This window comes from Esox lucius, chromosome 20 (assembly GCF_011004845.1).
Source record: "Esox lucius isolate fEsoLuc1 chromosome 20, fEsoLuc1.pri, whole genome shotgun sequence".
In the NCBI taxonomy this organism is placed as follows: domain Eukaryota; kingdom Metazoa; phylum Chordata; class Actinopteri; order Esociformes; family Esocidae; genus Esox; species Esox lucius.
This window is the reverse complement of record NC_047588.1, coordinates 31,791,951-31,814,260: the sequence shown is the minus strand read 5'-3', so window position 1 is coordinate 31,814,260 and position 22,310 is coordinate 31,791,951. Positions and strand designations below refer to the sequence as shown.

General features: G+C 44.8%; 2 protein-coding genes across 6 annotated transcripts in view; one reads left to right on the top strand and one right to left on the bottom strand.

Annotated features, from left to right (window-relative positions):
• Positions 1-261: 261 nt before the first annotated feature.
• Positions 262-6,663, bottom strand: abhd5a (abhydrolase domain containing 5a). Of its 3 annotated transcripts, none has more exons than XM_010884669.4 (9): positions 6,573-6,658; positions 5,360-5,455; positions 5,011-5,111; positions 3,543-3,712; positions 2,891-3,093; positions 2,083-2,237; positions 1,854-1,965; positions 1,453-1,639; positions 262-1,261 (listed from the first exon to the last, which is right to left on the bottom strand). In XM_010884669.4, the coding sequence occupies exons 1-9, from the start codon at positions 6,602-6,604 to the stop codon at positions 1,172-1,174; spliced, it is 1,146 nt and encodes a 381-aa protein (XP_010882971.2). In that variant the 5' UTR covers positions 6,605-6,658; the 3' UTR covers positions 262-1,171. The 3 variants fall into 3 exon arrangements, with proteins under 3 accessions (XP_010882971.2, XP_010882972.2, XP_010882973.2); XM_010884670.4 differs by having other exon boundaries at positions 5,011-5,108; XM_010884671.4 differs by lacking the exon at positions 5,360-5,455 and having other exon boundaries at positions 5,011-5,108; positions 6,573-6,663.
• A 24-nt stretch (positions 6,664-6,687) lies between these two features.
• Positions 6,688-22,310, top strand: part of ano10a (anoctamin 10a) — a 32,014-nt gene continuing 16,391 nt past the window's right edge. For 2 of the 3 annotated variants that reach the window (XM_010884668.3, XM_020041043.2), the window contains exons 1-12: positions 6,688-6,776; positions 7,107-7,345; positions 8,226-8,385; positions 8,808-9,005; positions 9,274-9,408; positions 10,515-10,634; positions 10,865-11,434; positions 11,939-11,994; positions 12,092-12,166; positions 12,295-12,477; positions 13,503-13,694; positions 15,464-15,592. In XM_010884668.3, the coding sequence (XP_010882970.1) occupies positions 8,247-8,385; positions 8,808-9,005; positions 9,274-9,408; positions 10,515-10,634; positions 10,865-11,434; positions 11,939-11,994; positions 12,092-12,166; positions 12,295-12,477; positions 13,503-13,694; positions 15,464-15,592 (1,797 nt within the window). In that variant the 5' untranslated portion in view covers positions 6,688-6,776; positions 7,107-7,345; positions 8,226-8,246. The remainder of the gene's footprint in view (positions 6,777-7,106; positions 7,346-8,225; positions 8,386-8,807; positions 9,006-9,273; positions 9,409-10,514; positions 10,635-10,864; positions 11,435-11,938; positions 11,995-12,091; positions 12,167-12,294; positions 12,478-13,502; positions 13,695-15,463; positions 15,593-22,310) is intronic. The other variant, XM_020041044.2, reaches the window with a different exon arrangement.

The window sequence follows — 22,310 nt, the reverse complement described above, 5'->3', positions numbered from 1 at the left end:
AAGGCCCTGTGTATTAAGGCCCTGGGTAGTAGTAATAAGTCCCTGTGTATTAAGGCCCTGTGTACTAGTAATAAGACCTGGTGAACTAAGGTCTTTTCTCTTGATTGATCCCCACAGAGGGGGCTTATCTCTCCTAGGCCCAGGTCTAAATGAAAAAAGCTGAATTCATAAAACTATGAACAGAAATCTATGTCACTGTGAAGTCACCACTTTACTCAACTCAAATGTAGATAGACAAAAGCCACAAAACAAAAACACAAAAACCATAAAAGAAATCTCTTTATTATTTACAAGTCTTTAACAATCAGATATTAACCTGAACAGAAAACATGGGAATAACACTGTTGTTTGTTGTTACTGTGTTTCTCCAGACAATGGCTTAATAACAGGTGTCTGGATAGCCAGGTCTGTCATTCACTGATCCAGAAGCAAAAAAACTGAACTACGGCAGAACAATGTTTATTTCGTCTAAAATTCAAGAATAATAAGGTAGTGATTTTCAAAATGATCACTACTAAAAGGCCACTACTGGGAAATATAAAAAGACAGACAAAAAAGCTCCACAGCAATGACTGCTGCTACAGATCACATCATATGTCATTAAAATGACAAATAGGCATTTGGGTTATCCTGGGGATGTCAGAAAAACTAGTGGCCTAATTGTATCACACCCATTGTATTCAAATAAATAATACACTTAGCAAATCTCTATGGTTTGAGATATCAACATGAGCTGTCATGATTTAAATGAACAATTTAATAATCTCATAATATAAAGAAGTCTGTTTCATTCTAAAAATATTTTTTTTAAATTCAAACAGCATTAAGGCTGTTAAACATAAAATGCAATTAGAATAAAACTGTGAATGAAAACAAGAGAGCAGAACCAAGCAGTCCAGTCAAATCCCCCTCAGTTTGATACGTGAGGGTTCTCCCTAGTTAACACCATTACTGGGCCAGTACCGCAGCCACTGTGCTACATACCTGAAGGGAAGACGATAGTTTGGTGTGATATAGTGATATAGGCACGGCACAGTTTTACGGCCAGTCCCGTCTTCGGCCCGGGTCTCTGACCCCCGCGGGCCATGCGCGCCACCGGGCCGACAAGCTACGGTCACGACAGCTACAAAGTGCTGGTTCTCCGGGTTAACCAGCGTACTGGTCTCGCCAGTCAGCCCAGCGCGTCGCACACCCGGAGCACTCTGCGGTTGAAGTCATCAGGCTGGTCTGCAAACACATAGTGACCCGCCCCTCTGACCGCCTGGTAGGGAGACAACAGACGCAAGACAATGAGCTCATCTATCTGTAGTGTATCTGTAGTTTGCCACACCAACACTCGCCAAATGAAGCTCGACAAACAAGCTGCCTCCCAACACCAGAGAACCATAAACAGGCAGTTCCTCAGCAGGGTTCAGTTTAAAGCCATTATAAACAGACAGATAAAAAGCATACTATGATCTCCACATGCGAGTTTGGCCTCATTTCTCTGATAGCGCTGCCGGAGTTCCCGTCGATGCTGGAGCGCGACCCATATATCACCGTAATGGGGGTGTCGGCGTGGAGCAGGCCAATCCTCCGCAGCATGGGCCTCTTAGCCCACCCGTACGGGACGGTCATGTTCTTAAAGGCAGTCTCACCACTGTAACAAAGGAAACATCACCGAAGAGGCTGAAGTACGAGAGCGAGGCACATTAAACTCACATTAACCTTCCATTCACAAGGCCGTTTTGGCCTTCTAATCTTATTCACTGTGGCCTAAAGGGCTAACCTGGTCCAAAACTGTATCAGCGCTCAAAGAACAGGCCACTTACAGCCTGAAAATGAAACCAGAGAAATAGGTGAGGCTCTCTCACCTAGGAGTCTGGACATTGAGGTGGTAAATGTACTCGGCGACCGTGTTGTCGGTAAACACAGACGAGTATTTCTTCTTGAAGTCCGGCCTCAGAGAGGAAACCAGGGTTGGACCTTAAGCAGCACAGCACAGACATTCACCCAGGGGGTTAGTGGACGTGTCTGTAAAGCAGCCATGGAACCAGTCTGGCATTGCCCGGAATCGTGTGCAATGCAACCGTCCAGCCTTACCCAGCGGTCCCACCAGTCTGAGCCCTGCCAGGGGGTTGAAACGGCCCAGCATGGCCCCCAGAGCTCTGATCCACATGGGTACCGTCCCGCCCTGGTCCTCTGTGTCCGGACGCTCTGGGATGCCCCACGGCTCCACCAGCACCAAGTGCTTCACTCTACGTTAGAGTGCAGAGGTGGGGTGAATAACCTGAGACACGTGTTCCTGAACCACATGTTAGTTAAGGGATCGGGTCGGTCTTGTGAAACGGGACTCTTTCAAGACATCTAAAATGTCACACTCCTTTACTGTAATGGTGAGTCTTGAGAGGATGACAGCTAAACCCCTAGAGGCATTGAATTAACCCCTAGGGGCGTTGAATTAACCCCTAGGGGCGTTGAATTAACCCCTAGGGGCGTTGGGTGAAGACATCACTGAGGACATGAAGTCAGATCATGAGTGCTCAGTCCTCTATGCAGAGCCATCTAGATTAACCTAGAAGGACCAGATGAGGCTGACTAGCTACTTTAAGGTGTTGTGATCTGGGAAGGCGATAAGGTATTAGCATTTTTAAAGCTAGTTTTCTCCTTAAGTCTTGTCTTAGCATTCATGCTATCAGGGCCTAACACCTGGATCATGTGTGGTGTGACTTGCATTGTTAACATCCAGTTAAAATTGTAGGATCAAACAAACACAGCTACAGATAGAAAGTGCAGCTGCACATAGAAACTGTACATCAAGAAGTGGCTACAAAGCTGTTCTGAAATTTAAATTGGAAGTTAACCCTTGCAATAGTCCTAAACAGGGAACATGTTAGTCTGTATGTCTTACCTGGCGGGGAACTTGAGTGAATAAGCTGCTGCCAAATAACCTCCAAAGTTGTGGCCCAGTAAGATCATGGACTCCAGGCCGACGTTAGCCCTCCACTGCTCGATGCTGTCCACAAACTGGAGCTCAGCTTCTTGGGCATCTGAGCTGAACTGGGGTCTGCTGCTTTGGCCAAAGCCCAGCAGATCAAAGGCATAGACTGGCCTCTGTTAATAAATAACGTTACGAAATACCACATTTATCACAACCATAGAGCATTCTAAGAAGTATTATAATAAAAACATAAGTCACAGTATTACAGAATAAGCCTTAGTTGTTTTCCACTTCACCAAAAGTCAAACATTACCATCCTTCCAAATCAATTCAGCTTTTGCACGGCAGTGCAAGCATTCGATGTTGGCATTTGACTGATTCCTAGTAGAAACTGAGTCTACTCAGAAGAGGCATTTTCTTGTTTTTCGTTCTCTTACTGGGGCAAAATCAATTTTAGTAGCCGCTTGTTGTATCATATGAATGTACGCCTAAATATACGAAATACGCATAGGAACAGAACCGTTCCACCCACCCAAAATAACTTGGCCTTTTTCCTTGTCCCCTAAGGAGAGCTCCAGAAGCGGTTGAATAGGACAAGCGTGGCCTCTGTTGAGAGACTAACCTGCCAGGCCAGAGTGTCCAGATTCAGGGCCCACAGGCCCACCCCTCCACCGAAGCCATGCAGCAACACTAGAGGAGTCTTGCCCTTCACACTCCCGTTCATTGTGAGAGTCCACAGCATGTTACCGCCCGAGATCTGGACATACTGCTTGGACACTTTACCTGTGATGCCTGGGAATCCGACAGATGCGTTAAGGTAGCCTGTTCAGGCTATAGGGCGTACTGTATTAGGGTGGTACTGTGAAGGCACTTAAGGTGGTCTGTTCAGGCTATAGGGCGTACTGTATTAGGGTGGTACTGTGAAGGCACTTAAGGTAGTCTGTTCAGGCTATAGGGCGTACTGTATTAGGGTGGTACTGTGAAGGCACTTAAGGTAGTCTGTTCAGGCTATAGGGCGTACTGTATTAGGGTGGTACTGTGAAGGCACTTAAGGTAGTCTGTTCAGGCTATAGGGCGTACTGTATTAGGGTGGTACTGTGAAGGCACTTAAGGTAGTCTGTTCAGGCTATAGGGCGTACTGTATTAGGGTGGTACTGTGAAGGCACTTAAGGTAGTCTGTTCAGGCTATAGGGCGTACTGTATTAGGGTGGTACTGTGAAGGCACTTAAGGTAGTCTGTTCAGGCTATAGGGCGTACTGTATTAGGGTGGTACTGTGAAAGCACTTAAGGTAGTCTGTTCAGGCTATAGGGCATACTGTATTAGGGTGGTACTGTGAAGGCACTTAAGGTGGTCTGTTCAGGCTATAGGGCATACTGTATTAGGGTGGTACTGTGAAGGCACTTAAGGTAGTCTGTTCAGGCTATAGGGCGTACTGTATTAGGGTGGTACTGTGAAGGCACTTAAGGTAGTCTGTTCAGGCTATAGGGCGTACTGTATTAGGGTGGTACTGTGAAGGCACTTAAGGTGGTCTGTTCAGGCTATAGGGCGTACTGTATTAGGGTGGTACTGTGAAGGCACTTAAGGTAGTCTGTTCAGGCTATAGGGCGTACTGTATTAGGGTGGTACTGTGAAGGCACTTAAGGTAGTCTGTTCAGGCTATAGGGCGTACTGTATTAGGGTGGTACTGTGAAGGCACTTAAGGTAGTCTGTTCAGGCTATAGGGCGTACTGTATTAGGGTGGTACTGTGAAGGCACTTAAGGTGGTCTGTTCAGGCTATAGGGCGTACTGTATTAGGGTGGTACTGTGAAAGCACTAATGTATTTAAATAAGTATATACATCATATACAGAACCAGTCAAAAGTTTGCCATACTTACCCATTCACATGGGTATCCGTGTGTCCGAATCTTTGACTGAGACTTGAATGGGTAAGGGTGTCCAAACTTTTGACTGGGACTTTATATTTATCCAAGTACACAATTCAGATTGTGTTCCACTAATTGCCACGGTTACCAAAACACAAGACAATCTGTTCCACACATGAAATGACCACACCTATCGGATGGTAAAAGGAAAGAGGACGTCCTTACATTCCAGCATCTTCTCCTCTGCAGTTCTGAGCTGGTTCTGGGAGGTGGGGCACCAGGACGGTAGCCAGCTGCTCATCCATCCAATGGAAATCCAAGGCCTGCTTAGAGAGAACAACCTCATCAACCACCAGACCCAGAAGAGTCATGAACACCAGAATACTCCAGAACAAAATAGAGTCATGGCATTAATCGAAAACAGGCGATCAGGGATAAGTGAACAGATAGCTGCACAAGCAGGGATTTCCATGCAAGTCTACGCTGCAGGGAGTTAGAGAAACACATCAGCAGCAGCCAGAAGCAATGGCGAGTGTGTAGTGTGTTACTGACAAATACACAGGCAGGTTGTTACCTTAACATCCTGTCCACAGAACTCACACTGGAGAACAGATTATGGATACCAAGAAAAGTCAGTATTCGCTGAGCCATTCTGATGCCAAAAAACAAACTAAAAAGCAAAGTAGAAAAAAGGGATGTTACAGGCCAGGGAATATGTTGGGATTTTCTTTATTGGTTGAAACAAGATAATGTGATGCTTTACCGCCAGTTAGCAGGTGGTGGTGGAACTTGGCAATGTTTTCAATTTTAACAAAGAGGACAATGTCCGTATTCGATGGCGGGGTATTTGTTATTAAAATTACTTGTTATCAATGCATTCGTATACAACTGCCAGAATGGGTTCATCACGTATGCGTGTTACGCCAAATCCCTACTCTGGTAGCCGAATCATATTTGTTTCCAGCAGATAAGAGTATAACCTGCTGTTGTCTTCTACAATTGCCTATCTGTGGCAAGTACCGATTAACGCGCTCCAAGACGCTGTTCTGCCCCGAGTTTATCATCACTGCGCCTGTTTGTGGCCAATCTTTAAGCTTGCAAGATTACCACCCCTCAACAAGACGTTTTCATCTAAAAAAAAAAAACATTTCACGGCCAGTTCTGAAATACTGAAAACACCTCTTAATGCACCGACAATCATTTCACACTCAAAGCAATTTGGGTCAATTGCGTGCCCATTCTAATGTTCAATGAGACCAACTGAATGGACGCCCGTCTGGCTGTTTCGATGCAAGCCACGGCCAAATGACTCTGTAGGAATGATCAATTATTGTGAACAGTTAGTGTACTTACACGGCCTCTATTCATGCCATAGATAGTCACCAGTGCCTCAAAATGTAGGCCACTTCAACTTCGAAAAAGGAATCTATGGATGGCTATAGCTGTGCTTACAACAACCACAATAACCCCAATAACAAAGTTAACAATCATTATAATAATACATATCAATACAGAGACAATCCAGGGTAGACTAAAAATAACAATGGGTAACGGAACATCACATCATCCTGCTTTCATTCTGTGTAGCTATAGCTATAGTAATCTACAAGTGTTCGCTTGACTGACGAATAACAACAACAATCGAATGCTAGCTATTGATTCTATTAAGACATACAAGGGAAACAGATTGTATCATGATCAAGCCTTTGTGGATCACTGATATGTTTCTAGTTAACATTTTATCTCACTTTTTTTTTCTCAGTATTTCTTCATAAAGTTACACTCACCGTCTCTCAGCGGGCACCGCTTGATCAGCCATTCTCCTTCACTGTCACTTACAGCCCAGCCCGGCACATGACCCACAAAACGTGACATCATCGCCGGGTCTACGCGAATGACGCTGTCGGACGTAAAGCACACAAGGAATGCGGAAAATAGGAATATACACCTTCTCTACTTTCTCTGCAACAAAATGAGCTCGGACTGATCCGGTATGGTCAAATACTATTATTTAGACATTTCTCTTCACAATTGCCTGTCTTATGAGAGCAATACAGTGTTATAGATTTGTATGTATACGACAACCTTGAATCTCCTCTATAAACAGCCTATCGTTAATCACAAACAACCTAAACTACTACAACCTAAAGAACATAAAAAATCCTATTAAATCTTACATATTAGACATAATTAAAACAGTACATTGCGGCGTTTCAGCCTACATTATTTCCTACTACACAATTGTTTTAGAATCCTATTGAAAAAAGGAAGACCCATAGAAACTGTTCACCATTGATTTACTGATTTATTTGTACACACAGCAGAGCACCTTGGAGGGTGTGACAAGTTACTGCGGACTGCTGAAGTCTGCAGCGCTTGCCTGTGTCAGGGATACTGGTGACGTTGGCAGAAGTGAGGCAGAAGTCAAGCAACTCTGACTCGTCATCAAGACAAGAAAAAGATTCGAAATTGTATTGTCGGATTGTATTGTCTACAGTACTTTGCCTTCGCTGGTTGCCTTGGAAAGTAAACCATTTTGGGCCTGCGACTAAAGCACGGGGTGAGTCGTCTTGTTTAACTGTAGAGAATTTATTGACTTGGGCCTACCGGTTTATCTACTTTTTCAAGTCATACTGTTGAATAGCTTATGTCAAAGTTCGGCACATTTGCTCAGATTAACAATCACGAGTAAACGCAGAAACCTGTGTTTGTTTGTTAACCATTGATAGCCTGCACCGATCTTGAAGTTTAAGCCCCGCCCTCTTTCATACCAAAACATGCAGCTGTCACTGTCAGTAGCCCACCGTAGCTGATGTTCAGTATCACACCGTGGAGGCAATGGAAACATAAATCAATGTAATGCAATCCGTTTTTAGCTCTTTGATTCATGTCTTAGATAAACATTCCAGTTTGTCCAATATTTTTTTTTTGTCTGAAGCCTTGCCACATTTATTAAAAAGAGAATTCATTTTACAGTCTCAATTCTTCAAAAGTGAAGTTAGTAGGCTGTTAAAGACATTGAACCATTCATCACAAGTTGATTGTAGACATTATTGACTAGGCCTATGCACACAAGCCACGCCTTAGGTAATTAGATATAGGCTATTCCTGTGGAATGTTTAAAGGTGCAGCTACTGAAATTTGCACATCATAAACAATTTGATTACAGATAGCAGCATTTGAATGTGCAACAACCAGTCAGGTTTTATACATTCAAATAGCCTAAATACATATGTTGCGTTGACAATCCAAAATACCAATACAGCAACACTGGCACTAGGTTATTTGTATGTATAGTCCACAGTAACTTTGACGTTGTATTTTAGACTTTCAAAAGAGAATAATATGTATTTTTCAGAGTCTGTCATTTCTGTGTCTTTTTGACCCCTATAGGCACAGTCATGTTTAATTCATTTGTTTCCTATAATGTTTCTCTCCAGGCTACACAGGGAGTGGGGAAAATGCAAAAAGGCTTGTCAGTTTCTGACAGTGATGGCTCAACGTTTGCCCCTCTGGTGGTCCTCGAGCTGGCTCCGAACACCAAAGAGGAAGCCGTTGAATGGTTACTGAAAAGGATCCGAGACAAGCAGCAAGATGGAGGTACGCAGGACATTGAGGGTGGTTATGTTGGGGACATGTCAAATAACATGTGACAGCTTCTCTGCAGGCCTTTTTTTGGTTTTGTCTCTCCTTCCTGAAGGTCAGTCTAAAACAAAGCAGTGAGACGCAAGGCATATATCATGGACAGCCACTTAAAAAGCATTCTTCGATCTGGCTCGGCACAATAATGTGAAAGTCCCTTTAGCTGACCGGACGGTCTGGTTTTGTCAATATATTTGTCCAAGCCTGTGTCTGAAATATGTCAACCTACGTCCTACATTCTGCGCTACTTTTGACCAGAGTCCAGTGAGTCCTGTTCAACAGTAGTGCCCTGCAAAGACAACAGTACGCAATTTGGTCCCCAAATCTAGACGTTTGAAGCCCTCATATCTGCCCCGATTCCTTTTGCCGTGGTGCTGCAGGAGCGGAGCTGCTGGTGGAGAAGCTGTCCCCGGAGGACCAAAGCACGGAGAAGGACAACCCCAATGTGTACATGGTGGGGGCCTCCATGCGGAGGCTTCTGTTCGGAGCTGAGGACGTGGGTCTCTTCAAGGAGTTCAACGACGGCACCATGAGAAGTTTCACATGCGCCAACAGGCACAACTTCAAGGAGTTCCAAGGTAATTTAGAGGACGTTCCAAATGACACCCTATTCAAATACCTATTAATGCAGAAGGTTGCCATTTGGAAGTTGAACAGGAAACCGTGGATGTCGTGTAGATGAGGAACGACGTTTGTTATTTGCATGGTTTTATTACAGCACAGCTCTATTACTATGTAATTACGGTACAGTGCAATAAATGAATACAAGGTGCATTTCTGCAGCAGTGCCAGAGCAGGTAATTTTCCAGTGACAACCTTGTCATTGTGGACATCTGTGTGATCCAGGCGATGGGGACAGTTTTCTGAGCATGGCCGAGTGTCAGTACATCATAAAACACGAGCTGGACACCCTGAGGGCCAAGGGTGAGGCCCACGTGCCCGGATATCCTAAGATGAAACTGTATCCAGGAAAGTCAGTCAGTAAGTACAGAATGAAGCCCTACAACATCAACCACACTGGACCACTGCATGCTCCCTTACCAAACCCATTAGAACGTATACATGTATACATCATGTCAGTGTTGAGTGGAAGAACAGATGTGCAGGGTTTGCACTTTCAGGGAACTCCATTGGTTTTATAATGGTACCCAAGCTCAGAGCCGTGCACAACAGAGCTCCGGACCACTGCAGCTTTTTCTTTCCTTTTCCAAAAAAGGAAGGTTTTGAGTGAGGAACAGAAGGGTCAGAATTAAAAGACCACTGCAAATTGAACACTTCTGTTCTTCACTCAAAACTTTCCTTTTCAACCTTTTTGGAAAGGAAAGTAAAAATTGTAATGGTCTCTTTTTCCGGAGCTATATATATCTCTCTCTCTCTCTCTCTCTCTCTCTATATATATATATATATATATATATATATCTATATCTTACACATGGTTTTGGGAAAGATCACACTTTCCCAAAACCATATTTGGATGGATGGATGAAAACCAAAACTATTTGAACCCAGGAAGCCAGAAAGCCTATACCATATTTGAAACATGACTTAAAATTCTTTCACATTGTCTTCTCAGCGGTGTCTGCAATAAAAATGTTAATTTCTCTGGATTATTCCAGTATGAGATAAGGAGTCCATGCTCTTGCTGTGTAGATAGAAGGCTGTTCAGCTTAACACATTGTAGAAACATAACTTAATGGTTTGGAAATAATGTAGTCACAAAGTGACGGATGAAATGAGTAGGTGGTCTGTTGCATGTTCAGTATTTATAGAAATATATTAATCCTTCATGTCCGTTATTATTTTAGATAACAATGCTTTGTCTCATTATGACTAAAGAGAATTGTCAAAGCTCTTTCATTGCGGTTTTCATTGCTGTCAAGTAGTCAATGTTCATAGTAATTATCTGCACCTGAGTTGCCAAGGAAATTCTCGCTCACCAAAGTAGGCTAATGCCGATGCGTAGGCTACTATTACAAGTTGTGTGTATCTAGGAGACATACTGTAGCTTGAATCACATGGCAGACCTAGTCAGGAGACAGGGGGAACATTATAACAGACTGACTCTTCTGCTTTTCATGTAATCTCAGTACGCAGAATCCAGTCAAAGGGGATCCTTGTTCAAATATTCCCTCTGCACGAAAATGAGGAGCTCAAGAGGCTTTCCTTTTCCTGGTATAAACAATTCAAGCTGTCCTTCCAGCCTCTTGGTGAGTAACTGTGGCCATAGCTTCATCACATTGCCCTTTGATTCCTCAGCTCTGTCAAAAATACACACAACATTATAAAATAACTTTTCTACTGTGGACTATATCTTTAAAATGATTTCTCTGTCAGCACATACAAGAAGATACAGAACATTCAAAGCCCCTTTACAAAGAAACAATTTGTGTCTTAATCCTCGCCGTGATTTCTCTCTCATTATGTGGGGTCCGTCCAGACGACATCAGACACTACTTTGGCGAGGGTCTAGCGCTCTACTTTGCTTTTCTGGAGTACTTCACCTTCGCCCTGATCCCCATGGCCATCATAGGCATCCCGTACTACCTGTTTGACTGGGAGGACTATGACAAGTACACCGTGTTTGCTGGCTTCAACCTGGTGTGGTGCACGGTGATCCTGGAGTTGTGGAAGCGCCTCAGCGCCTCACTGGCATACAGGTGGGGCACACTGAGCAGGAAGAAGGCCTTTGAAGAACCGCGGCCAGGTTTCCATGGTATCCTGGGGTTTAACCCTGTCACGGGGCGTGAGGAGCCACTCTACCCCAACTTCAAGCGCCAGCTTCGGATCTATCTGGTGTCCGTGCCCTTTGTGCTACTGTGTTTGTACCTGTCCCTCTATGTCATGATGATCTACTTTGAAATGGAGGGCTGGGTGTTGATGATCCATGACGAGGAGCCTACCTTCTGGACGGGAGTGCTGCTGTTCATCCCCAGTGTCATCTACGCTGTGGTTATAGAGATCATGAACCTGATTTACCGCTACGCTGCCGAGTACCTCACTAACTGGGGTGAGTGTGGTCAGGTGGAGGGATTTAGGAATGGTTAGATGGACGGAGGGGACTGTTGGTGGAGGGATGAAGGGACGGATGGATGGATGTAGGAAGGGTGGTTGGATGAGTGAAGAGATGGATGGATGTAGGACGGTTGGTTGGATGAGTGAAGAGATGGATGGATGTAGGACGGTTGGTTGGATGAGTGAAGAGATGGATGGATGTAGGATGGTTGGTTGGATGAGTGAAGAGATGGGTGGATGTAGGATGGTTGGTTGGATGAATGAAGAGATGGATGGATGTAGGAAGTGTGGTTGGATGAGTGAAGAGATGGATGGATGTAGGATGGTTGGTTGGATGAATGAAGAGATGGATGGATGTAGGATGGTTGGTTGGAGGGATGACCAGATTAATGTATAAGGGTGGAGGAATGGGTGGATAGGTCAGGGTGTGGTGTGGGTTGATGGATATATTCAGGCATAGAAATGGAGAAACGGTCTAAAATATCTTCTTTTATTTTAGAAAACCACAGGCTTGAGTCAACTTTTCAAAATCACCTGGTCCTTAAAGTATTGGTGGTAAGTTGCACAGAATATGACATTTTGGATCATTTCAAGTAACTATAGATTTAGTAAATCTTATTGTTTTTGATGTAATATCCTCTTCTCTCCCCAGTTCAACTTCTTTAACTGTTTTGCGTCCCTCTTCTACATTGCCTTTGTAATGCAAGACATGGGTCTTCTCAGACAGGTGGGTCATTCCTAGCCATCTGCTCCTGAGCTTCCTATTCAGGTGATCCATCATTTCAGACATGGATGGTTAAAGGCACCAGCAGGAGAGACAACCATAAATCTCTATATTTTTGTATTGATTTTCAGAGTCTGGCCACACTGCTGATAACCTCCCAGATCCTAAACCAGATCATGGAGGCCTTTCTGCCCTACTGGCTCCAGAGGAGGAGGAACAAGAAGGCCCATAGGAGGGTGATAAAGACCTTGGCAGACAAAGAGTTGCCCCTGTCAGATCAGGTCAAACTGGAGGCAGATATGAGCACCTACTTGGTGAGTTGGTTAACTTGAATGAGGTAGAATAAATCCTGTGTCACTGGAAGGTGGTTATGAATGATACCGATGACCCTCGTGAATGTACGTAACATAAATGCTTTCACAACGGTGTTATGAAGGGGGTTATGAATGATACCGATGACCCTCGTGAATGTACGTAATATAAATGCTTTCACAACAGTGTTATGAAGGTGGTTATGAATGATACCGATGACCCTCGTGAATGTACGTAACATAAATGCTTTCACAACGGTGTTATGAAGGTGGTTATGAATGATACCGATGACCCTCGTGAATGTTCGTAACATAAATGCTTTCACAACGGTGTTATGAAGGTGGTTATGAATGATACCGATGACCCTCGTGAATGTACGTAATATAAATGCTTTCACAACAGTGTTATGAAGGTGGTTATGAATGATACCGATGACCCTCGTGAATGTACGTAACATAAATGCTTTCACAACGGTGTTATGAAGGTGGTTATGAATGATACCGATGACCCTCGTGAATGTTCGTAACATAAATGCTTTCACAACAGTGTTATGAAGGTGGTTATGAATGATACCGATGACCCTCGTGAATGTACGTAATATAAATGCTTTCACAACGGTGTTATGAAGGTGGTTATGAATGATACAGATGACCCTCGTGAATGTTCGTAACATAAATTCTTTCACAACGGTGTTATGAAGGTGGTTATGAATGATACCGATGACCCTCGTGAATGTTCGTAACATAAATGCTTTCACAACGGTGTTATGAAGGTGGTTATGAATGATACCGATGACCCTCGTGAATGTACGTAATATAAATGCTTTCACAACGGTGTGATGAAGGTTGCTAGGAATGACACTTCAACACACAGGAAGGTTTCATTGCTGCTTTTATTCAGCAGTGGCTTTTCATACACAGCCAAAGATGAAGTAGGTGTTGGTCTAACCACCCCCCCCCTCCTTAAACGTCTAGTCCAACTTCCATTAATCTCTAAGTTTGTGTAACCTCTGTTGTTTCCTTATAAGGGGACGTTTGATGACTACTTGGAGCTGTTCCTGCTGTTTGGCTACGTCAGCCTTTTCTCCTGTGTCTACCCCTTGGCTGCTGTCCTGGTGGTGCTCAACAATGTCACAGAGATGTACTCTGATGCCCTAAAGATGTGCAAGGTGTTCAAACGGCCCTTCTCCGAACCAGCAGCCGACGTAGGAGTGTGGCAGGTAAGGCCGGTCTAACGGGGGTCATGGGAATTCAGTAGCTAACTAAAGATCTACTAGGAAACCACTACAGGTCTTCAACAACTACAACCACCCAGCATGCTTTCACATGCTTTCACATGCTTTCACATGCTTTCATATGCTTTCACATGCTTTCACATGCTGCATTGCACTGGTTGGAGATGCGCTCAAATACAAAATATATCATAGTAATTACTAATCAGATCATTTTCAGCAGTGACAATCCTAAATAGGACAAAGTTTTTTTATTGCGTTATTATTATTTATTTTTTAAACTGGTCCCCATTTTGCTGCCAACATCCCTGACCCGTCGAGGCATGGACTCCACTTGACCTCTGAAGCAATGCTGTGGTATCTGGCACCATGACGTTAGCAGCAGATCCTTTAAGTCCTGCAAGTTGCGATGTGGGGCCTCCATGGATCAGACTTGTTTTTCCAGCACATCCCACAGATGCCTGATTGGATTGAGATCTGGGGAATTCGGTGGCCAAGTCAACACCTTGAACTCATTGTTGTGTTCCTCAAACCATTCCTGAACCATTTTTGCTTTGTGGCAGGGTGCATTATGAGGCCTGCTAAAAGAGGCTAGTGCCACCAGGGAATACCGTTTCCATGAAAGGGTGCATATGGTCTGCAACAATGCTTTGGTAGGTGGTATGTGTCAAAGTAACATCCACATGAATGGCAGAACCCAAGGTTTCCCAGCAGAACATTGCCCAAAGCATCACACTGCCTCCGCTGGCTTGCTTCCTTCCCATAGTGCATCCTGGTGCCATGTGTTCTCCAGGTAAGCGACGCACACGCACCCGGCCTTCCACGTAACGAAAAAGGAAACGTGATTCATCAGACCAGGCCACCTTCTTCCATTGCTCTGGGGTCCAGTTCTGATGCTCATGTGCCCATTGTAAGCACTTTTGTCAGTGGACAGGGGTCAGAATGGGCACCCTGACTGGTCTGTGGCTACGCAGCCCCATACACAACAAACTGTGATGCACTGAGTGTTCTGACACCTTTCTATCAGTACCAGCATTAACTTTTTCAGCAATTTGAGCTACAGTAGCTCGTCTGTTGGATCAGACCACACAGGCCAGCCTTCGCTCCCCACGTGCATCAATGAGCCTTGGCCGGCCATGACCCTGTTCTCGGTTCACCTCTTTTCCTTCCTTGGACCACTTTTGATAGGTACTGACCACTGCAGACCATCAACACCCCACAAGGGCTGCAGTTTTGGAGATGCTCTGACCCAGTCGTCTAGCCATCACAATTTAGCCCTTGTCAAATCAGATCCTTACGCTTGCCCATTTTTCCTGCTTCTAACACATCAACTTTGAGGACAGGATGTTTACATGCTGCCTAATATATCCCACCCACTGACAGGTGCCATGATAATGAGATTGTCAGTGTTATTCACTTCACCATAATGCTATGGCTGATCTGTATATGTACTTATACTGTAGATGCTTGACACAGGGGATTCTTTTAACCTGGAACCCAGTTTGTATACATTACTAGGAATTTGTGTTTTGGGGCATTTCATTACAAAACATTTTCGCAATGCATTTTGGTCAGTGGGATGAACATAGAAAATGTGACTTCCGATTTTCTCTGTAATCATACAAAATCTCAAATGCACAGTCATGCAAAGTAGGTGAAAAGATGACCATATATAGAACGGGTGAATGTTTTCTTTTAATATGTGGGATTGACAAGTCTGCATGGAAAGTTTATGTTTTTCTTTTGTCTTCTTCTAGCTGGCCTTTGAAGCCATGAGTGTGATCGCTGTGGTGACCAACTGTGCTTTGATTGGCATGTCTCCTCAAGTCAAGTCATACTTCCCGGAGTCCGACACTCAGCTCATAATGTGGGTGGTGGCCGGAGAGGTACTGTACAGCTTTCATTTTGAGTCATTTTGCACTTCTCCCTGTTCACACAGCAACAACACGCGCTAATAAAGAGACAGGTAGGATGCTCAGCAGATGGCGCAAGAGAGTCAGGAAAAGGCAGCCGCGGCCTTGCTGCTTTGATAAGGCGTGTGTTGAGACAGGGTGTCTTCAACAGGGTGCTCTGGCTGTACTACAGGTCTACCCAGCGGTGTGTTTGTGTGTATATGAAGAAGCAGATGAAGAGGACAGCAGGTGGTCCTGTAGATGGGGCTGCTGTTAGTCGGCCAGATGTGTGTTGATAATGCACCGCTCCTCTCCCAGCCCCGGAAGAACTCCAATCAGTCCACATCTGTTAGCATTTGGGCAAGCTTGTTGTGCAACATTCTGGGCACGACCTCAAGAGAAAATATTAACATGACTGGAATATCATTAGAATATGATGGGTTTTATCTGATTTGTCTGCAATGTGCTGCGGGTCCTTAGAGGACATTTTAGTGTTGTTTCTCTACACTGGGTTTGTAAGGAATTGAAAGTAGGTCATACTGAAATGCTTGTTGCATGGTTGTTTGAATGTTGTTGTTTTTTTTTTATAGGTCTACAGCAGAGCAAGTACAAAATACTTGCTAAATAGGACATTTTATGACAACCACCTCCCTTCTGTTGACACATTTCATGTTGGGCATTAATAGCCTAGTTCTGCCTACTATTTATTTTGCACTCTTATAATAATCCTCTTGCCTTTGGACCAGCCAATACAGACACATGTATATGGTTGATAGAGCACCCAAAGGCCAGTCCTAACAACCCTTTGATAATACCTGTGTACCCTTTGATAATACCTTGGGGCTGCTTGGGGCCCGGCTGCTTGGGGCCCATCTGCTTGGGGCCCATCTGCTTGGGGCCCATCTGCTAGGGGCCCGGCTGCTAGGGGCCCGGCTGCTTGGGGCCCGGCTGCTTGGGGCTGGATGTGGTCTGGTCATGTAATGCTCCAACCTCAGTGGGTCAGAGGTTGAAGTTGGCATGCTGGTGAGGTGAGCTTCTGTCGAAAGCTGGGAGAATCAGGTTCTAATCTCTCTGTTTGCTTGTCTATAATCCACCTCACACTGTAGAACATGTGATGCCCCCCCCCCCCCACACACACACACACACACACACACACAGCCACAGTTAAACCTACACCACAGGGGTTCTCACGGTAAATAACTTCAGATGTGTGTGTGTCTGGTTGTCTGTGTGCATGAAAGATATTCCGAGGCGGATAAGGAGTAGAACAGACAGAGGGAGAGGGAGCAGCGATGGCAGGAGGTGGGGAGAGATGACCGTGCCTCCCTAGCTTATTGTACATCCAGGCACGTTTTACCCTGCTGCGAAGCAGCACATTTCCTGTAGATCTATATGCTCTGTTGGCTGGCATCTCACTCCCAGATCATTCAGTTCATTACAGACCGGAGGGGCTGAACTTTAGTGTGCTGCTCAGTAAGCAGGGCAGGGTCCGAACACACAAACAGACAGATCATTTTCTGAATTGTTTGTTTATTTATTCAATGACTGCATAATCACCAGAAAACATCTGCCATAAAAAAAGATACATGGCTTTGATCCAAATTCACGTGAACCGCTGACCTGCATCGTCCACGGTGATGGGGTTGTGGATATCCACAGCACACTCTTTTTCCTTTTGAACTAAGTGTTGTGCCTTCATGTCACCCAGAGTGTATAGAGTGCTGTGATATGTCCTGTGTCATGTTGTTGAAGTGCTACAGAGACAGTCACTGTTGGCAGATATATAAAGGTGTCCCGATATTCAATGTACAATGCACTACTTTTGAATTCGTATCCCTATGACACTGGTCAAAAGTAGTGCACTAAACAGATCGAAGGGTTCCATTTGGAACCCAGACATAATAACCCAGACAGGCAGATACAGAAAGCAGAGCAGGATATGGCTCTTAGGGCCATTAGTTCCTCCAGTCAGGGATGTTCTGAGTCAGTCCAGCTCCACAACAACAGACAGTTGTCTGGGAGTGTAGAAGACCTCATTTCACCACAGACAAGTTGCCAATGGCTGCTATGCTTTTACATTAATATTAGCCAGTTTGTCTGATGTGGGCCAATGTACTAGACATTCATGTCTTAATGGCCTTTAAAAGAGGAAGACCTAGTTGAATTTGATTCCTTCACTACTCTATAACGCAGCATTGACATGCAGATGAGCAGCACTTGGATGACCTTTCTTACGTAACTTTGTTTTCGAAGTCCATGGACTCAGTCTCATCTATGTGGAACGAAGGGCATATGGATGTTTTGTCTCTCCTGTGGCTGGATATTATTTCTCTCTCCTGGCTGTGGTTGGCTGTGACAGGGCTCATTGTTGAGCAGATGATACCTGGGTAATTACTGTACATGGCATGCTTCACAGAGCAGTAACCAGGCAACAGAGTAGCCTAGCCACGGGGACAGTTGGTCGGGAGGGAGAGGAGCAGGCTTTGGATCAGGAGTAATTGAAACACTTGATGATGCATTAGCCTTGGCATGCAGGGCAGCCAGGCTAGAATATTCTCTTACCTTGGACTGTTTGATGCATCGGGCCCATGTGGTCACCAAAAATGGATTGGATGGAACATGCCTGGATGTGTTGATAAGCCTGTAGGTGAATGTATATCATTTATAAGTTACCTGCATTTGTGTATTTGCACAGCTGCCATAGAATCTTCAGAGAAAATGCATTTGTCAACAGAAGCTCACCTTTAGCTCACTGTCAGGTACATTTTCTGCTAATACAGAATGATCATTTTCCACGTGTCAAGGAGAAATCAGAAGGAAACTTTTCATTTTAACCTTGGATTATAATCCCAGACACACTACAGGTGTTTATGGGTTTGGCTAGTGGGGAGAATACAAGCGTAACCCTAAAAGCTCCATCTTGCCCATTCTTAGTTTGTTCACATTTTCCATGAGGGTTATTTAAAGCATCGAATGCCATAGCCAATCCCTTATAAGGTCATTTTCTGCTAATCAGATTAGAATCCAGCAGCGGGCCTGGCATACCCCAGGCTCTGGGCACTGATCTGGGTCGGCACCAATCTAATCCTTCTAGTATGCCACTTTTGAAAGGGCTATGGTAGTGTACCACGTAGGGAACCTGGTGCCGTATGGAACCAACAGGTACTAGTCTCTGAACGAGGCATCTGTAAGTTAAGGGGGAATCGCTTTGCTGTTATGTAAACGAGTGTCCTTGTCCAACAGTTAGCACAGAGGCGGAAGTCGGAAGGAAGAGAAATGGTGTGTATCCAGCTACACACACACCCAGCTCCTGTTGAGGTGATGATGACTGATAAAAAGCTCAGCTGTCCTGTCATTTACAACCCATGATAATACACTAATTACCAGTCTGGTGGATGAGGAGGGGTGAGAATAGAGGTGAGTGGAGGGGAGAGAGGAGGGGAGGGGTAAGAGAAGAGAGAAAAGAGGATAGAGAGGAGAGTAGATAGAGAGGAGAAGGGATGGGGGATAGAAAGGAGAAGGGATGGGGGATGGAGAGGAGAAGGGATGGGGGATGGAGAGGAGAAGGGATGGGGGATGGAGAGGAGAGTAGATAGAGAGGAGAAGGGATGGGGGATAGAAAGGAGAAGGGATGGGGGATGGAGAGGAGAAGGGATGGGGGATGGAGAGGAGAGTAGATAGAGAGGAGAAGGGATGGGGGATAGAAAGGAGAAGGGATGGGGGATGGAGAGGAGAAGGGATGGGGGATGGAGAGGAGAGTAGATAGAGAGGAGAAGGGATGGGGGATAGAGAGGAGAAGGGATGGGGGATGGAGAGGAGAAGGGATGGGGGATGGAGAGGAGAGTAGATAGAGAGGAGAAGGGATGGGGGATAGAGAGGAGAAGGGATGGGGGATGGAGAGGAGAAGGGATGGGGGATAGAGAGGAGAAGGGATGGGGGATGGAGAGGAGAAGGGATGGGGGATGGAGAGGTCAGCTCTGTCTGGTAATTTATGTAAAGATTCACATAAAGGAGAGAGGAAGGGGAGTTATGATTTATCGTTGAGTAAGTACCTCTGTCTGGATACAGAACTGGCACGTTGCTACTGCAGAGGACAAGTGAAAGATAGCTGGTTCACCTGTTAATGATAGGGGACCCAGACGGAGAGATACTGTACATTACATGGTACTCCTCTTGTGTCATTGGTATAACCGCCAGAGTAGCGTAATGGTGTCAGAGACCCACAACACTGCTGGGTTATAACCAGTATTTCACAACATGGGTGTTAATGAATGCGGGCGTGTATATACTGTGGTTGCGAAAATAGCTCAAATGTACCAAACTGTCATAATCCAAAACACAGATGACGACTACGATTTCGATCTTGACAATTGTCACGAGTCATTTTGGAAGGCCCTGTGTCTGTTCCATTGGTGTGGAGGGCCCTAAACTGTGGCTACCAGGTAATGTTTTGTACTGTAACAGGGGAAAGACACAGGGAACCGACACAATGCTCAGGGCCCTGGAGAGCGTTATTCCTCATCCACCTGTCCTTTGGATTTTCTTTTAGCTCGCTAGCAAGCTACTAGTTTTGAGCTCATATAAACATAAAAATGTATGTCACACAGACCGATTGTCCCAATGCCTAGAGAAATAGGCCTGAAGCACATCCCCATGAAAATAATTATACCTATAAGTAGCTATAGATACGTATATATCAGATTGAAATGATCATGTTAACTTACTGTCATTGAATATGTTATTACCAATATTTGTTTAGAGTTAAGTGTAATAATTACAGTGTTATTTCTATACTAGCCTGTAGAAAATTAGCAACTGAAGGAATGTGTCCCAAGGCCAAACTTAGTTGCTCTGGTACAGTAAGTACATTTTGATAACTAAGAACCGTGAAAGCGCTGTTTTGGTCTCATTGTTGCCACGCTGTAACAGCTTGAAGTAAACCCTGTATAAAAGGTGCTGTGTGAGATGAAGCGTTGCGTCTGGCACACCACAAATTCTGCAGTGCTGCACATGGCAACTTCACTCATTTCTAAAAATATTTTCTGCATATTAAACAATATACTTTCTATGTTCTTTAGATGTAGTTCATAGGTTGGATAATTTTTCAATTAATGTTTGTGGAGTTTTTCTATAGCCGGAAGATACATTAAATTGAATCCATTAAATGATATTTGTTAGACATTTAATCTTTATAATTAATATGTAGTCATATGAAATACATCACATATTTCTTCAAGTCACACCTTGCCATACCAACCAAGCGGAAGCAAACATTCCTCTAAGTCTGTTCATGAATGTACCAGAAGGCTTTAAGCATTTTAGTTGTTCAGTACAAACCATTCTAGAATCTAGTGAATCTTCAAGCGCACTGAATTCACCTGAGAATTGGGCTGCCTGTGTGGATGTAAATGAGGCAGACAGTTTCATAGTGCTTTACTGATGTTGCGATACAACAACATTGCCAGATATACATCCTGCTTTATTTGTTTTTGCTCTAAAGAACTCTATGAGTGTCTGTCGGTCAGTCTCCTTTCTGTCAACACAGAAAGTCTAACTGTGTCTCTGACACTATGGTTTGGGGCCATCTGTCTCTAACACTATAGTTTGGGGCCCTCTGTCTCTGACACTATAGTTGGGGGCCCTTTGTCTCTGACACTATAGTTGGGGGGGTCCTCTGTCTCTGACACTATAGTTGGGGGCCCTCTGACACTATAGTTGGGGGCCCTCTGTCTTTGACACTATAGTTGGGGGCCTCTGTCTCTGACACTATAGTTCGGGGCCCTCTGTCTCTGACACTATAGTTGGGGGCCCTCTGCCTATGATACTGTAGTTGTGGGCCCTCTGCCTCTGACACTATAGTTGGGGGCCCTCTGTCTTTGACACTATAGTTGGGGGCCTCTGTCTCTGACACTATAGTTCGGGGCCCTCTGTCTTTGACACTATAGTTGGGGGCCTCTGTCTCTGACACTATAGTTCGGGGCCCTCTGTCTCTGACACTATAGTTGGGGGCCCTCTCCATATGATACTGTAGTTGGGGGCCCTCTGCCTCTGACACTATAGTTGGGGGCCCTCTGTCTCTGACACTATAGTTGGGGGCCCTCTGCCTATGATACTGTAGTTGGGGGCCCTCTGCCTATGATACTGTAGTTGGGGGCCCTCTGTCACTGACACTATAGTTGGGGGCCCTCTGTCACTGACACTATAGTTGGGGGCCCTCTGCCTATGATACTGTAGTTGGGGGCCCTCTGTCACTGACACTATAGTTGCTGGGTCTAGTTTTATCTCTGCATCTGCTCAGACACAGTAGACCGACTGCGTCCTGATTGGCACCCTATTCCCTGTGTAGTCCACTACTTGAGACTGGAGTCCTATGGGTCCTGAGCAAAATAAATATGCTACATAAGAAACCGGTCTGGTGTTTGCGGCCAAAGCAGACAGAACGGGTTGTGGATAGATTTACTGGGATCCAGGAACTGTTCAGCACAGAGGGTCACCACAAACTTTGTCTTCCATGGCATTAAATTGGAGCCTTATACACCAGGTTTGATTAGTCTTCCAAAGCCATTCTATGTTTAATTTAAGTGTGTTCTGCATGGAAGTGTATAGCCTCGTAGCCAAACGTCTCAGTGCGGCGCTCTGCGTAGAAGAGTCGTCTCACGGCCCTTCTTACTTTACATCCAAGTGTGTTCTACATTGATGGATATTCTGTCAT